Source organism: Triplophysa dalaica, chromosome 19, assembly GCF_015846415.1.
Source record: "Triplophysa dalaica isolate WHDGS20190420 chromosome 19, ASM1584641v1, whole genome shotgun sequence".
NCBI lineage: Eukaryota > Metazoa > Chordata > Actinopteri > Cypriniformes > Nemacheilidae > Triplophysa > Triplophysa dalaica.
This window is the reverse complement of record NC_079560.1, coordinates 13,531,337-13,548,381: the sequence shown is the minus strand read 5'-3', so window position 1 is coordinate 13,548,381 and position 17,045 is coordinate 13,531,337. Positions and strand designations below refer to the sequence as shown.

Sequence of the window (17,045 nt, the reverse complement as noted above, 5' to 3'; positions counted from 1 at the left end):
CTGACTGACCGGAGATCGGTGATAATTATGGGGATCTGGTGATTCTGGTATATGTGTGAGTTAATATCTGTGTTCAGATCGGTGGATGATGTCGGTTGGAAATGATAGACAGTAGAAATGGAGATGATATCAAGTTGACGCAGTCTAATGGGTTTTTATTTTATCTGTGTCCTTTTGCACAGTATTACATTGTAAAGTAAAAAAGTAACCGGAAGTTAAACCTAATCTGTGAAAAAAAATACAACCATGCAAAACACAAGAAAATCTGACAGGCTTGTTTTAATGGAAAAAGTCATTTTTTCTGGTAGCCTATGTGCGGGTTTCTTTTGGTGGTATTATCTTGAACATGGGAACCAATACAACATCATTATATCATTTTGAATAACACCCAAAACATGTACAAAAAATAATTTTGTAATGGTTTTATTGAAAAAGCTAATGCTTCATAATGGTATTTTAATGGAAACTAATATAATTTATGCGATAGTTTCTATTAGACACTGTCCTTTTAAATAAATGATTACAGTGTATTATGACATATCCTTACTGCAACCATCAAAAACATCAATCAAAGGTTTAATAGTTATAATGGCTCATAATGGGAATTGCGGCAATTGTTTTAATAGAAATGTCGATGGTCTCTATACATATCAATAGCCTAAATAGAATTGTTGGTTTTAATGACATTTAAATGCAACATTTAAAATCTGTATTTTTTGTTATTTTTAGCATAGAAATCCAATGTTAATTTTCAAACTGCTGTCAATGTTTAATCGTTTCCAGTCTTAATTTCACGTAGCCTCAAAACCTAATAGTTAACTAACTATATTATATATGGTCCCTCTCCTGTGTCTCCCCCCCGTCGTCTTTCTCGCAGATGGTGTGCAAGTTTGCCCCTCCGTGTTGTTGCAATAACCTCGGGGTACCAGATTTCTCACCCTCACGCTGCGGCGCACTGTTTACACAACTGGAGAAGCCTTCACACCAAAATGTCTATAGCACCCTCTATCCCGATCATTTGGCAAACAGCACCACAGCCTCCCCAAACCCCCTCCTAAAAAAGGCTGAAGTCATTTGGCATTGGCACCAGAGTTCTATCTCCGCCCCTGCGGCTCCAGCTTAATATAAACCCGGAGAGCGACTCCGCTTCATTCATTCACTTCCCTGCGGAGGACAGCGACTCATCTTCCACCAACAGGACCATCGCTCGAAGATCTTCCAAACCAGGACTATTTGGGACTATCAGCCCACGAAAACAGACATGAATTCTGTGTGTTTTGCCGCTCCTCTTTCTAACACACTGAAGATGCAGCATCCAAACAGCAGGTGAGCATTACCTACTCCATCTTTACTATTTGTATATAATTTTATCAATGAGCTTTGGTAAATTACAAGTTAAAAGCACACATGTAGCCCACAATAAAATGTAACATGCACCTGAATGAGCAAATTAAAATAAACTGGTTTATACGATCTCATTTGTGTGATCGTAAATTGATGTAGGATATAACATTTTTGTGTGGAAATAGTCTCTTTGACAACGATATTCTTACATTTATTCGCAAGTTTTTTACGTGATCGTTTGATTGACACTGACCATGTTGCTCGTGTCTGTTTCACAGCCCAGCTTCCCTGTGGAGACCGTGGCTCGTGACCAGAAAGGATTCACGAACTGAATGCCGGAGAATGAAGCTGGCCTGTGTAAGTTTTTTTCCCACCTTTGCGGTTTTAAATGGAATCTCATCGTTATTGTAATGTTATTGAAGTAAAAAAACACACAGTCCCACAATAAACTGGACTTCTGGTGTAATTGATCAGTCCACAGCTAATAACAGCACCTGTTAAAGAAAGCAGACGTGCAATTTACACTATTTAAATTTTAATCTCAACAATATTATGTGGTGACTCATAGAGATCATTAAAGCCAGCAGCAGGTAACTTGAAAGCGTCAGACAGGCATGTGGTGAGCATTAGGCCCGCTACGCCCGAGCAGAAGGTGTGACCGTCAAGCTGTTTCGTTGACACCGAGCCACGCATTGACGCAAAGTGAGGTTGAGAGCAACTGCAGCACCAGAGACACTGTGCCATATGGCACCACTGTCCGAGTGTGAAGGCTGAGCCTGTGCCCAGAGACGAGGTGTAGGGAAAAACAGCTCCCAGAGAGCAAGTGCGCGCTTGCCAAGATTTAAGTAGACACCTCTAGGTTTGGGGAGGCAGTTGAAATCAGTTTCCCACAAACACTTTAGCCTGACACTCTCCTTGTCACAGCTTTCGCATCCTGGCCTGGGTGTTATGCACCCACGAAGCTGGCAGGGATATCACCTCATAAACAGCGGACAGGAAGCGTTGTTTGACGGTTTGCGTTTTGTACATGTGGTCTGACACGTCTTTTCTCACTCTTTACAGCCTTACGCCAGGCCAGAAGTACACGGCAACACAGCAACAGATGGCAAAACGCAGTCTTTCCAGCACCCTGTCAGGTCAGTACTTTTATTTTGGTTGTGCAATGGTTTTGTTTTGCAATGTGATTTAATCCAAACCATTAAAGACAAGTTATTTTAAAATAAGGCTTATTTTAATGGTGAAAACCTCATTTGTACCCAAGCGATTGTGTGTTTTATGATTTTAAAATTGCTTGTTTATGTTACATGAAACATTATAATAACAGTGTTTTTTTTTGTGTTTTAGGCTTTATTGGCCCAGATCAAAGTCTTTTGACTACCTCTTCAGCGATGGCGAAGCTCTGCTCAGAAATTTCCCCGTTCAGGCCACCATCAACTTTTATGACGAGTCAGACAGCGAGGATGAGGAAGACAGCTGTGAGGACGACGAAGACAGCGACAATGAAGAGTGTCTTAAACTTAAAGGACACTTCACCAGCTACAACTGAGTCTTCAAATCTATCCTTGTTTGTAACTCTACGGTTCTGTGATTTAAAGGATGCTGAGAAGTTCACAAACTCAATACAGTCACTGGATAAGACCACCTTATTACATGCTCCATCAGAGAAGTCAATGCATTAATAATTCAGTGTTTGGACATCTTATTTTCTCTCAGAACAGAACAGAAAAGATAAGTCTTGCATATAAGTAATTCTTGTTGGAACAGCAAAGTGCATTCCCACATTGGGAAGTGATGTTTCAGATATATCTCAGGGTTCTTGCCTTTTCTTTTTTGTACATAAAAGTCTATTTGTATTCTATTATTCACATGCTTAACTTATAACGTTTGTGTATAAATGTATTTATGCCAGATTTTCTACTTTTGTACTTTTGGGTTAAAATTAAATCTATTTAAATGAGTGCAAAGCTTGTTTTTAGTTGTTTTTTGGGCTCAGATAAATTTCTTTTTTTAACTGATTCATGTTTCTTTGATGTTGTCAGACCATATCTTTTGGCCTGAAGGGGGTCTGCAGTTTGTCCAGGTTTCAAAGAAAAAAGGTTTGATAAAGGACAGTGACAATGTCCTCTTAGGAGAGTCTGAAGATTTGGAAAGTCACAATCAACAAGTAGCCAATTGGTCGGTTTTGTTAGCTTAATGAATAACCAATTAAAAAAGTTTATATATTCCAAAACAAAATTTAAAAACACTTTATATGCTCTGTTCTCTATCTTTTACTCTGTTTATGTGTGGAAACATAGCTTTTTATAATTTCTCATTTGTAGACTCGAAATGTTCAATGTTTAAAATTTATAAATATAAATGAAAATTCACAGTTCGCTATAGAAAAAAACTTTAAAAAGGTACAGGCCAGGTTTCGCAGACAAAGATTATCTTAAACCGGGACTATGCCTTTAGGATGTTTAAGTCGCTTTTCTTAAAATACCTTAGATAAAATATTACAAGTGTGCATCTTCAGATAAAACAATGGAAATAATTTTATGATATCAGTGCCATTCATTTTCGGTTAAAACAGCTCAAACTTTTATTTTTGTCTGGGATGAAGTCTTGTGCTGCCTTCACGTGCTCTCGGAGATTCGAAAAGACCGACTTCAACCCGGAAATAATTTACTCTTTTATTGTAAGCAGATAATTCTTATATTTTACTCTCATAGTAATAAACATTAATATTTTAATTTTACTCAATCCAGACTTTACTTGAAGTGGGAATTACCGAGCACGTGAGGACAGCCATACATTTGAGCAAATATTTTAATTTGAGAAGATGAATATGTAATAAAATTTGATATTTGTTTTATTTATTTATTTTAATTGCAACGGTCGGACATGTTCACTAATAAATAATCTTAATAAATAAATAAACAATGTTTTAAAGATCCCAGCGAGGAAAGCGTGAAAATGAGCGTTCAGACTTATGGGTAATGTTGTCTTTTAACACAAGGCGTGGCATCACGAGGGACCCCTGACTCTATTTTTATATCATAGTCTTTCTCTTATAAAATGTCATTTGATGTTTTTGCGCCACGTCCATGCCGATAAGAATAAAACATTATAGACTAGGAATACATGGGCAAATGCTTCTTAAAATAACCTCGGAGAGCTGTGGACGTGTGCACACACAAACTACAGTACCCAGTTTATTTTCCCTCATTCCCCAAAGAAACTGATTTTGCGTGTACGTAATCGTCACTGGATTTCATTGGACGATTGGGGGAAATCCGTGGCTCCCATTGGTCCATCCACTTGTCAATAAAAAATACATTTGTGACTCATGTGGGTGCTCCCTTGTTGGAAACAGGGATGGAAATGGACTAGCAAATTACAACAGCCTGGAAGGTAGGCTTTGCTATTTATTTGTATCTTCCCCGAGTGAGAAACATACACGTTGTTTTGTTTTAGTTCTACGACAACTATAAATATCAAGCGCGTGTTACACGAGCATCGTCGCGTTTTCCAAATGTGCAATTTTAATAACACAAGAAAGCCCTCTGAGGACTACAGTCAGCTGCTCAGAATGAGAGTATCTGATTAATATTTGATGTACTTTTAAGGAAGCTAGCGGGCTTTAGAAACTGTAATTACAGTACATTATTTTTTCATTATTTCTCCTCACACTTTTTTCAAAGCCAGCGTAAATCCAGTCACACTTAAAAGTCTACAGGATTTATCTTCGCTTAATGTTTTCCATTTGTTTCTCTAAGTCACGGTTCCATCGTGTGTTTTTAAAAATATGTAGTTTTATTGTTAATAAACGTAGAGGTATTGTGGTTTTATATTCTGTCCTGTTCGTTTTAAACGACACTAACTAGTGAATTAAATCAATTGGTTAAGAAGGGCGCTCAAGTGATATAAATTTAGCTCGTGCATGTCTCTATCTACCCGCTCCGTTACTATGGGAACCTCCTCCCCCGCCCCTCCTCCATCCCTATCAGCGGATCTTTTACGTGCAGTAGCTTACATAGAAATGTAACGCTAGATATCAGCTAACAGATGGCAACATTCAATCTTCTGTGGTTTGAGGGTGAGGAAAAAAGCCTGTTACTCTCATAAAAGTGTTTGAACTAATGTTTAAGCCACTGAAGTTATTTTGTTGGACCGTTTTAATTTGTTGTTTTGTTAAACCACAGTTCAATTTATTATACAAAGTTACCACAAACATTTAGAGACATGAACATTAGACATGATATATGCTTAAGAAAAGACAATTGTGTTTTCTCATCTTTCCAGGTCAAAATACCTCAGATTAAGTTCTCTTGTGGTAGCATGGCTGGAGGTAAGGACCATATCATCCATACTGTATACTATCTCTCATTTACTTCTATTGTCCTGGAACAGCTCTCCTCAAAAAGTATAGGGGATATTATCATTTATTAACATATGGTTTAGGGTCATTAAGATATGAATCTTAAAGTCTTTAAAGGGGTCATATAGCGCAAACACGTGTTTTTCTGTGTCTTTAATGTGTTATAAGATGCCCATGCATGTATTAGACATGTATAATTGCAAAAATGAATGTGTCAAAGTAAAAGAAGCACTCCATCTAAAAGCGAATGCTCACCCAGACCTGCCTGAAACGCCTCGTGTAACCAAATATTTGTGGTATGAGTTGAATAATACCGCCCAAATGTATACGCAAGTAAGGTGGGTGTACCTGTCAGTACAATTGCTTTGGAACCTGATGTTCCAAATATGGTAAGAGGCGTTACATTTCCGTCACACGCTTGGAGTATTCGACCAATCACTACTCACTGGTTAACTGGCCAATCACAGCACGCCTCGCTTTTCAGAGCGATGAGCTTTATTAAATATCTGCACGTTTCAGAGAAGCGGGGCAAAGAGGAGATACAAACATGCATGGTATGTGGAAAATACAGCGTTTTTGAACCTTAAAACGTGTATACACATTACATCGAAAACAAACAATAATATTTGTTTCAGCTGTGTCATTTCACCCCTTTAAAGATTTCTGACTGAAATAAAAATACCCTTGTTAAATGTCATAAACCTTGATGTGATAGATGATGTGTCACTGCTTTTTGGGTTCCTGCAGACCCTGAGGCCTTCAACTGTGCTGCACTTATTTTAACTTTGAAAGACCCTTATGAAATTAGAATATATTAATCCAATAGAATATTAATATGTTTTTATGTGAATGATGAATGGATGGAGAATTATTCTCAGAATAATGATGAAAAATATATAATTGGGCAATTCCAGTCTTATGGATGTGACATCCATATATGAGGAATCTGGACCATTATGGATGTGACAGTTTATTTACTTTACACCGTGTCTACACCGAACACGACAGGCGAGACGCAACATGGACTACATTTTTTATTATAATGGGTTCAAATTTTTTTATCGTTTCGCATCGCACATCCAGTGTGGAAACGGTGTTATGGTGGAAAACTAGGCTTTACACAAAAAAACTTTAGGAGAGACTTCACATGGGTATTTAAACCAGCAAATATTGACATCTGACCTATCACAGTATGATGCAAACCTTTGGTAAAAACTAGATTTTTTCATTTTAAGGTTATCATTTACATGGAATTGCCCATTGTTAAAAGGCATGGCATGTATCTTGATTGTAGAGTTTTCATTTTAAAATACTCTGACAAGTTGGCAACAGTATACTACACAAACACTAACAGAAACAAACACAGAGAATCTCTTCAAGAACTTGTTCAGATTGTATGTGGTTTGCTGTGATAACACCTTTTTCTTCAGTAAATCCCAAAGATGTCTTTCTATCTCAGCGTTCCTGGGTGGAAAGGATGCAAACTCTCTCCTCAAACGTTTTCCACGTGCAAACGGCTTCTTGGAGGAGTTTCGGCAGGGCAACATTGAAAGGGAGTGTGTTCAGGAGAGCTGCAGCTTTGAGGAGGCCAATGAAGTGTTTGAAAACAAGGAGCGAACGGTAATTTTTTGCAATACTTGTTAGTCTCAGCCACGGACGGCACAACCTTAGCCAATTTAAAGTTTTTATGATTTCAATCTTGGCTAAACTTGACCTTCTTTCTAAGATGGAGTTCTGGAAGAAACGCAGCATCTACACAGTGAACAGCAGCGCTGATTCACGCTCAGATCGTCCGGACACTGTATACATGGTGGTGCCACTCCTCGGCGTGGCTCTTCTCATCATCATCGGGCTCTTCCTTATCTGGCGCTGTCAGCTGCAGAAAGCCACGCGGCGGCGTCCAGCTTACACCCAGAATCGCTATTTGGCTAACCGCAACACCAGGAGCCTTCCACGCATCCTGGTGCATCGCGACCCACCCTCGCATTCAGAGAACTCTCATGCCAACGAGAGGCCCAGTGTGGTGGTCAGCGGTGTTGAGAGGGGTGGAGCTTCTGTCTCAAATCAGGATGCCCATCATCACAGTAACCGCACCCAGAACAATCGCTCCCTGTACGTTCAAGATTCATCTTTGTCTGTTGCATCCCACTTATCTGGGGCCACCCCACCACCCTCCTATGAAGAAGTTACCGGCCACTTAGAGAGCAGCAGCGATGAGACTACCGCCCCCTACAGCGATCCGCCGCCTAAATATGAGGAGATTGTTTTAGAAAAGTGAGTGAAAAGTGACACAACGGTCTGTCTCGCCACTAAACGTTAGGGAACATTTGATGTGATGCACTAGTTCCCGAGCACTTATCCTAATGTGGGTCTCACTCAGAAGGGAGTGTGCGAGTTTTGACCTCCCGAGTTATAAGCGGTTGCCTTGTGTTGTCGGTCAACACGTGGACTGCACTGGTAACATGGTTGTGTTTTATAAATTTGAATCCTAGAGTTGCTGTATGCAAGGTGTCTTCTAGACTCCTGCCTTCACGTTTCTTCGCACAACAAATATCTTCATTCCGCGCACCTTTTTACTTCGCTTGAGCTTTCACGCCACAATGCATGACTAAGCTGCTACCCTTAAGAAAGACGCTGTATAAAAGTAAGCGCGAAATAGATCCATCCCTCAATGGGAGATGCCAAGTTCCTGGGCGGAATCATAATCGCATTGTCGGGTATCAAGCTTCAGAGTCTGCTAGCCAAAAAAAAAGAGCATTTGTGTGGGGAAAAACAGGCTGATGTGCCAAATCGAATTGGTATGTCATAGGAATGACCAGACAGTCTGTGACTACACGATGTAAGAAAAACATAAATTGGATGATCATCAGATTACAATCAATGTGTGAAGTCAATTGTTTAAGGCCGAGTTGATTTCCATCATTTTCAAGAAACGTAAACGCTGTGAATTCTTATACCAGCAGTATGTCTAAAAACATGGCAACAGAAAAGTCCTTAGAATTAGTAATAAACTATCACATGATGTAGATTGTAAGTACAACAAGCTAAATCGCATATATGTGAAATCACCTGTTTTGTCAAAGATGCACTCTTACACGTATGCACACAATCTGCTTGTTTATAGACGCAAACACAGAAATTTAAACAGAATGTAACACGATTCTATGTTTTTTACCTCTGAATACAAAAACTCAGTATTTAGGCCTTAGATACATGTACAAATAGTCAATCGAATAGTCTGCTTAGCAGTTCCAAGCTGCCTACGGTTATTGAGAGATTTTACCTCAAATACTGTGCTCACACAATCACTCTCTCCCAAAACACAAATGCACAAACACCCTTCCCAATCGTGGATAATACAACATTCCGGGCATTTGAATTCCCGTTTTCTTCTCCCCTCGACTGTTTACAATGTCTTTTCTCTTTGTTTTTTACTAACTGCTTAAGAAAATGTGTGAATCTGTATAGTTTTGTGTAGTTTTAGACATCACCGGGTGCTATACTGTACTATAATGCTGCTTGTTTTCACTTTGTGTTAACCCCCACTGTCTCTCTGCGTGTGATGTTTAGCTTGTGCTCAAACTTGTCAACCAAACTGCCTGTTTGTAACGTGCGGCTATATCGAGTATCTCCAGCTCAGGTTAAAACCAACGAACTGCTGACGTTGCAGTAAACGTGTAAATAATCTCTCACACTGCCAACCTTTGAGTGACCGGGATGTGTCGAAAGAGAGCGGTATTGTCACTAAACAATATGGCTGTATTACATGCAAGACTGATATTGTAAATGTGTTGGGCGAAGCACTAAAACTGACAGAGCCTTAATGTAATTGTGCTGTATTACAAAATGCTAATTGTACAAAAAAGTAACCAAACACTATCATCCAAACAATCAGAATGGATTGAATATAAAAACAAGCACAGTAGGGTCGGATGACCTTGCGTATACTCAAAGATCTTGGATGATGGGAAAATGTAGCTGTGTAGACAAACTGCTGACTTGGATTGTGTCTCTGCTCATGTCCCAATGATCAATCCCACAATGCCCTGACGGGCTGTCTTTTGCATTGATGGAGCATCCAGCTTGGAGATTGCATTGACAGAGGCTGGTATAAACTGCGGATCAGGTTCAGGGTTGGTTGTTGTTAAAGATTTAAAGCAGAGACAACTCAGACCAACAGATCTTCAGCGGATGATGAGTGTTGAGAGGTGGGCTGGACCAGAGGCCTGAGTGTGACTGTGTCTAATGTTTAATGTCACACTATTTCAGAGTTAGCAAGACCTGGATGTAGGTGGTTTATCTATATTCAAGACATAAAAATTGAAAGAAAATTGTACGTGTTGGAGAATATGTGTGTGTATATGTGATGTGTTCACATGCCTGTTGCCAGCACCTATGAAGAATGTGCCACAGAAGCCACATGCTTTATGGTTTATATGCTAAATGTGTTATATACAATACCAAAACCATTGTTCTTCTTCAAAGCCAAACTGCATGATTTTACATTATATGCATTTTTACATTGTTTTTCATTTCAATATATTTTTCACTGTGGCTCTGTTTATGTCAAATCTCTATTACTGCTTAGACCACCTTTTATCAACATAAGCAGTTCTGTTATTGTAATTCATAATAACACAATTGTACTTTTGTATATGCGCTGTATCAAATGTCCCTCGTCATAGGCATCATGGCAATCCTCTACCAAATTGATATGATATACTCCAATATTCATTTAGTTTGAATAAATAATACATATAATTAGATCTGTGACACGCACCAGTCAATAGTAAACTGACGCATGGTATTTCATCATATTATTTTTTCACGTTCTGTTAAATAATTGCTCATGTAAAGATTGAATACAGAACACGGCTAACTTTCAATCATGTTTAGTGCATTTTGTCAAACACCTGTTAAAGCATTAGTGAAATATATGCTTTTATAGTTTATATTTATAAAGATCGTTGACTTTAAAAACATTAAAATCGTTTTTGGAGTCTTCCATCACAAATCTGTCTTTCTACATAATCGTATGGATCCTAACCATGATCCTAACAGAGCTTCCAATGAGTCAGACATTATTTTTTGCTTTTATGCTTATTCTGACGTTTTATGTAATCTACAATAACCATCATCTCTGGATAAATGCATTAAATACAGTGTTGTGATTGTTTATATTTTGCTCAGAAATATGAATTTATCTTGACTTGGCCAAAAAATCCCTATTATTGATAATTTAAGAGGTTAAACAATCTTTTAATTTGATTCAATTCAAGCATATATTACTTCTAAACTGTTTTTCATCCCATTCCCATGTTTACGCTTTTAATTTAACATTTCAAGTGCCAATTTCCTTTTGTGAGAGCGCTGATGTTAGTGGAAGGCTAATAAAAAATACATTCCAGTAAACATGTGTCCTGTTTGTTTGAATTAACAATATTAATCTTATTAATTACTTGAATTTTGCGAACATGTTTGTCTAACAAAAGGTTAGTTCCGCCTCTAACTCACGCCATTGGCTGGGATTTGCATAGAGCCTCCTCTAATTGGTTTAAGGATATTCTATGTTTCCTGTCAGGTTCTTTTTAACATTAGCTATTAAAAAGATAAGTGCTATTTTTAGTACATTTGACTCATGTTCAAATAAATAAATAATCCTCGCGACCCCTTTCAAATAAAATGCAGGCCCCGCCCACCTCGCGTCTTTTCTCCGGTGTCATATGACGTCCCTTACGTCAGTCGACGTAAGCTGACAGGAGGTGAGTTGAGCAGTTTTGTTGAAGCTCAAGTTTGATAAGTGTTTTGTGACCGCGGACAGCAATTGTAACGGACTTTTAAACAATAGGATTATATAACAATAGAGCTTTATAAATACGCGTAGAAGATTCAAAACTGAACTGTTGAAACACAGTCGTGCGTTTTATAACCATGTGTTATGCGTGAGTTGATAAATGTAGCCGATGAACGTTTATCAACAGGTTCTGTTTGTTCTCGTTTATGTACAGCTTTATAGAAACGTGTAATGTGTTTCACAACTAACGTTATAAAGCGACTTTAGATCAGAACTGGATGATCTTGAGTCGATCTTGTCTTGTGTACACAAACTGGTCACTCACTCTCTTTTATAGCAAGCAAGTTATAAACATAATACGTGTTACTTTATAGTCCATTTATCTCGTCAAATTACAACAATTAATGTACGGTAAATGTGTATATCCATTTCTTCGTTGTGTTGCTTTGCTTACGTAAAACTGTGTTAAACGGTGATGTCCAATCTTTAACTTTAGCAAAAAGACCTATAAAACTTTATATTTACCAGTAAAACGTCATATTTATTCCTCCTCAGGTAGTGCAGGGAAAGTTATGGCATCTCCGGGGTATTTTGGTGACGGTCCGGCGTTGCGTGAACGCGACCCGTACTTCACCGGGGTCATCAGCCAGAAGATGCGCGTGCCCGAGAGGCTGCGGTTCGGACCGGCGGTTCACAGGCACGAGTCTGCAGACCAGACATCTGAAAGTGTGTCTGCATCATACAGCATGCACATACCGGACAGACTGGCCTTAACAGGTGAATATTAATTCTTTCATCGGCAACCACATAAACAACCGTTATGTGGCCTAAACTTAACTTCCGGTAGACTCCGCAAAGAACCAGCCTATGCGGAGTAGTTTTAATTCAGTTGAATACAATTCGTATACAATCCAATACTCAAGGAATGCGAGCATAAATTAAATATAAAATACAAGATGTTAAAACCAAACACATAGACCAGAAGTAAAATACATTTTCATGATCATTTACTCACCCCTATGTCATCTAAGATGTTTATGTGTTTGTGTCTTTAGTTGAAAAGAAATGAAGGTTTTTGATGAAAACATTCCAGGATTTTTCTCCATATAGTGGACTTCAGTGGACTCCAAACGGTTGAAGGTCAGAATTACAGTTTCAGTGCAGCTTCAAAAGGCTTTAAAAGATACCAGATGATGAATAAGGGAAGCGATCAGTCATTTTCTAAAAGAATAAAAAATGATATGCTTTATAAACACAAATGCTCACCTTGCTCTGTTCTGCGATGCAGTTCATGACTTCACGTAATGGGTAAATACGTTGAAAACTTGCACATTCAACTTGTAAACACTGACTCGGTACTTCGTGACCTTTTAAACGTAATAACGTATTACGTGAAGTCATAAACGCGCATCGCAGAACAGTGCAAGGCGAGCATTTGTGTTTATAAAGCATATACATTTTTGTATTTTTTAGAAAATGACCGATCGTTTCGTTAGATTAGACCGTATTCAGCGTCTGGTGTCATGTTAAGCCCTTTAAAGCTGCCCTGAAACTGCACTTCAACCGTTTGAAGTCCACTATATGGAGAAAAAAAAATGTAATGTTCAACTAATTAAATGAATACATAACATCTTGGATGACATGGGGGGTGAGTAAATGATCATGAATGTTTATTTTGAAAGTGAACTACTCCTTTAAATGCCCTGATGATCTTTTCCACAGATGTTCCTGATCTGAGTCCACGGCCGCTCTTCTCTAAACACACCTCATCCATGTGGGACCTGCAGCATGGCTCATGGGACAGAGAGTCGTACCTGAGAGAGCCTGTTCAGGTAGTGAAACGTGAACTGAAGTACATGTGTCAAGCAATGTGTTGTCAGTTGCTTGCCATTCTTTGATATTTTATGTAGTTGATTATGTAGGCTGAACGGTTTATTACATCTTTGGGACAGAGTCCACTCCGTAGGTCTTATAGTGACCAGGCCTTCGGTCGGACCCCGCCTGGAACCCCCACAAACCCTAAACAGGCACTTCTCTCACCGTCTCCGTAAGTCCAACATCTACTGTCTATTTAAAGTGTTGAGATGTATACAATGATTCCAACATCTTCATTTTGTGTATCTGGGTGATTTTCCCCATGCCACAGTACAAGATACTTCAAAAATGTACCGGTGCCAAGTTATAGTGTTGGAACACATTTAGCAAATATATTATCTTGTGTACTATCAAAGTTGCTTTTTCACAAGCTTCTGAATGCATTAATGTAAATTTGGGTGACTATGATTTAAGATTTTTTCATTTACAATATGAATACAGAATATAATTCCTTTTGTTGTCATAGTACAACTAATTTTTCAAGCTCTCTTTTGTGCACATTGTAATAGTAATACACATAACACATTTAGGCACATATACACATTGTAAATATATAGACATATTCACATAAACAAATGTATACAATCCTAGACACTATACATAAATAAAAGTACTACACAAATTCGATATTTTGTCCGGAGTATAAAGGAATGACAGATCAGCTGCTTTCTTCTATGTATAGATACATGTGTTTGATGCACTTGCATGGTCTATAATCTTAAACTGTCGCTGTTATATTTGACCTCTGGCTCCATGCTAAATGCTAAGCCTCCACTAGGTGGCAGAAGAGGAAAATTTGTGGTCTCGAAACCAACATCAATTGAGATTTTATTTGGAAGCACCAGAGTATTGACATAATCACAAGGTTGTTACAAAATCTCAAGAAGCATGTTGCTTGTAGTCAAAGTCTCTGACACAATCATATAGAGCAGAGCTTCTCAAAGATCAAACGGGTCATATATATATTTCTTCTTGGTAGTAAAATATACACAATAGTCTCTTGATAGAAATCAAAGATTTATAGTTTGTAAGGATTTCAGGTGAATTATGTGCAACCTCACATAAAAAAGTACTGTAGTATACTGCAGGCACATTTCTTTATAATACTTAAATATTTCTGAACATTATTATAGTATAGTAAGTATACTACAGTTCGATTTACTATGATACTGTCACTACATAATAATATAAAGTACTTTGATACTATATACTATAGTGTACTACATAATTTTTTTATTTTCTTAATTTGCTAAACCTATTTTGGTAAGAGCAAGATAATAATTATATTGTTATATTGTATTTGTAATTTCTAACACTCCATACAATTGACAAATTACATGAATGTGTGCTACAGGAGCTACACATTTCGATAGCAAAAATGCAATGGATATTTGACCATTTTACTGTAGCCTAAAACAAGCCCCCCTGCAATACCACATTAACCCACCAGGGGTAATGCTTTACACAGCACTAATATAGAGATTGCATTGTACTTTGGTTTGGATTTTTTAAATAACAGTGATGGTGCTATATGTTCGTACCTTCCTTCGATCTGTCCATAATAGCCGCCGTGTTGGACGTCCACCTGCTGTAGACTCAGACCCGTCCCCACCAAACCCCCAGGGAATCCCGTCCATCCCACCCAACCTGCTCTCCCCACAGAGCGTCCTGCAGGCCGCCAAGGAGCTGGGCCAGCAGGCTTCTCAGAAAATCCTCCAGACTGTTACCAGTAAATACTCCTCCAGGTGACCCAGAAGATCCTCAGCACCCCTCCCTCCCCGTCCTCTTCCTGCTGCTGCGGGCTGTAGATATTTAACCAGCTTGAGCTGAAACCCACCCTATCCCTATGTGTGTCACTCGAATTAACCTGAAATTATGCTTTAAAACCTTATGGGGCTTTTAAAGGTGACTCTCTTGGCTGAAAATTCTGTTTAGCCGGTGAATTGTTTTAAACAGAGTTGTCATGCTTATTTGGGCTTTTAGTCCTCGCTTCTTACTAACTTTGAGTGGATTTGTAAAAGAAACCACGTTCAATGCCGCCCACTGGGGCTTCTGGTGTCTCTTGTGTTTTAAGGTTCGGTTACTCAGAAAACCGCCCCTCACAGACTGTGGAGGTTCAACCTGACCAGAGCAGGACAAGGTGAACGTGGCTCATGTGTGCTGTTTGATATTCAGTAACACGTTTAGCAGAACACTTCTGTTCAGAGCCCTGAGAGTGAAGCAGTAGTTGTGTTTTATAGTAAAGGGCACATGAATGGTTGTCGTGCCCTTTAAAGCAGGTAAACCAGTGATGTTAGGTTAGGACATTAAAGGGATAGTTCACCCCCAAATAAAAATTTGATTATTTATTCAATCTCATGTCAGTCAAAACCTCTATATGACCCTTTCTTCGGTAGTACGCAAAAGAAGATATTTTGAGATATGTCTTCGTGGTTTTTGTCCATATAATGGAAGTCAGCGGGGGAGAGTTTGTTCGTTTATTACATTCTTCAAAATATCTTCTTAAGTGTTCATACAGGTTTAAAATGAGACAGGAGTGTGAATAAATGATAAACGTCATGCTAATATTGGTCTTTCTTTACAGTGCATCACAGGAGTACTGGCTCAGCCCAGAGGACGACACAGGAACTGCTGTTGAATTTATGGTGCTCCGCAGACAGGTCAGTGCTTTTAGAATATCATCCCGCTGAGGTCCGCCTCCAAATGAAAATCCACTCAACAGTTACTTTGCATCATTTTAAACCTGTAGGACTTTTGATTTCTTAGCTTGTTGGTCTGATTTGGTTGGTTCAGGTGGTGAAGATGAGCAGACGGATAGCATGTCTAGACAGACAAAATGCAGAGCGCAGACAGACGGAACTGGTGCTTTTCTCTCTGTTGGCGTCTGCCTGCCTGATCAACGGCTGGCTGTGGATGCGTAGATGACAGCTCACACTGCAGACGTCCTCCATAACAATAAAAACACAGCTCGTATTTTATACAGCAGCGCTTTTTCTGTCCTGGAAAGTAGGAAGCGGGAGATATTTGTGTCTTTGCTGTGAGCTGACCCAGTTATAGTACATGGAGGCCTAGAAACCCCTCATGTAGAGCACTGTGAAATTCACTTAAAGAGGCTGAAAATTTTTGTATTGTCATATAATCACAGTTGTGATGTGAAGCACTGATGGAAATGTGGTGTAAAAGTGGCATATCAGGCATGTTCGGTATTGAATTCTCTGGCCATTTTCATCGATCTTTGTAGTAGCGGGTGATCATGTGCCAAGTGTGTTAAATTGCTGCAAATGTTGGATTTTCAGTATGTGTTTTTAAGAGTCGCAAGTTACGTTAGAAATATCATGTTTAATTGTCTGCACCTAATAAGGTGTTAACCTGATGTGTGATGTATATTTAAAATAAAACTTGTAATAAATTGTTGTTGTTTGTTTCATTTCTGTGAAATATTAAGATTAAAAGGCGTCACATCACATTGGGTTTTACTTCTACAGTGTGATGGATTTTAGAAGTGCAGTGATTGAAAGCGGCATTATCAAAGCTAGACCAAACAAATGCCAGATTAGCTGTGTGGCTGTTGTTTAACATTATTTTCAGCCTAGGTGACAGGCTAAACAAGTTACGTATAATGAAACGTATCAATGACAAATATTGTCATGGAAGAATACAAAGACAACCCTT

The 17,045-nt window shown here is 38.7% G+C and overlaps 3 protein-coding genes across 8 annotated transcripts; all 3 read left to right on the top strand.

The window, feature by feature from the left end:
* Nucleotides 1-487: 487 nt before the first annotated feature.
* ripply1 (ripply transcriptional repressor 1) lies at nt 488-3,302 on the top strand. Its single transcript, XM_056730997.1, has 4 exons — nt 488-1,326; nt 1,623-1,701; nt 2,407-2,480; nt 2,689-3,302. Exons 1-4 carry the CDS (start codon nt 1,262-1,264, stop codon nt 2,888-2,890), a joined length of 420 nt encoding a protein of 139 aa, XP_056586975.1. The 5' UTR covers nt 488-1,261; the 3' UTR covers nt 2,891-3,302.
* A 1,354-nt stretch (nt 3,303-4,656) lies between these two features.
* On the top strand, nt 4,657-10,884 carry LOC130407775 (transmembrane gamma-carboxyglutamic acid protein 3). The gene is made up of 4 exons (XM_056730996.1): nt 4,657-4,737; nt 5,629-5,674; nt 7,164-7,324; nt 7,431-10,884. Exons 2-4 carry the CDS (start codon nt 5,665-5,667, stop codon nt 7,980-7,982), a joined length of 723 nt encoding a protein of 240 aa, XP_056586974.1. The 5' UTR covers nt 4,657-4,737; nt 5,629-5,664; the 3' UTR covers nt 7,983-10,884.
* A 490-nt stretch (nt 10,885-11,374) lies between these two features.
* On the top strand, nt 11,375-16,787 carry LOC130407774 (mitochondrial fission factor). Of its 6 annotated transcripts, none has more exons than XM_056730992.1 (8): nt 11,375-11,466; nt 12,054-12,275; nt 13,221-13,330; nt 13,451-13,545; nt 14,939-15,118; nt 15,448-15,513; nt 15,958-16,033; nt 16,167-16,787. In XM_056730992.1, the coding sequence occupies exons 2-8, from the start codon at nt 12,071-12,073 to the stop codon at nt 16,296-16,298; spliced, it is 864 nt and encodes a 287-aa protein (XP_056586970.1). In that variant the 5' UTR covers nt 11,375-11,466; nt 12,054-12,070; the 3' UTR covers nt 16,299-16,787. The 6 variants fall into 6 exon arrangements, with proteins under 6 accessions (XP_056586970.1, XP_056586968.1, XP_056586972.1 ...); XM_056730990.1 differs by lacking the exon at nt 11,375-11,466 and adding an exon at nt 11,667-11,685; XM_056730993.1 differs by lacking the exon at nt 11,375-11,466 and adding an exon at nt 11,696-11,904.
* The last annotated feature ends 258 nt before the right edge of the window (nt 16,788-17,045 follow it).

Bases quoted from the DNA above. Each gene is read 5' to 3' on its own strand.
- LOC130407775 (XM_056730996.1), top strand. The intron at 7,325-7,430 runs GTAATTTTTTGC...CTTCTTTCTAAG, and splicing joins TTGAAAACAAGGAGCGAACG to ATGGAGTTCTGGAAGAAACG.
- ripply1 (XM_056730997.1), top strand. From the start codon at position 1,262: ATGAATTCTGTGTGTTTTGCCGCTCCTCTTTCTAACACACTGAAGATG. The intron at 1,702-2,406 runs GTAAGTTTTTTT...CACTCTTTACAG, and splicing joins GGAGAATGAAGCTGGCCTGT to CCTTACGCCAGGCCAGAAGT. The intron at 2,481-2,688 runs GTCAGTACTTTT...TTTGTGTTTTAG, and splicing joins TCTTTCCAGCACCCTGTCAG to GCTTTATTGGCCCAGATCAA.
- LOC130407774 (XM_056730991.1), top strand. The intron at 13,546-14,938 runs GTAAGTCCAACA...TGTCCATAATAG, and splicing joins GCACTTCTCTCACCGTCTCC to CCGCCGTGTTGGACGTCCAC. The intron at 16,034-16,166 runs GTCAGTGCTTTT...TGGTTGGTTCAG, and splicing joins TTATGGTGCTCCGCAGACAG to GTGGTGAAGATGAGCAGACG.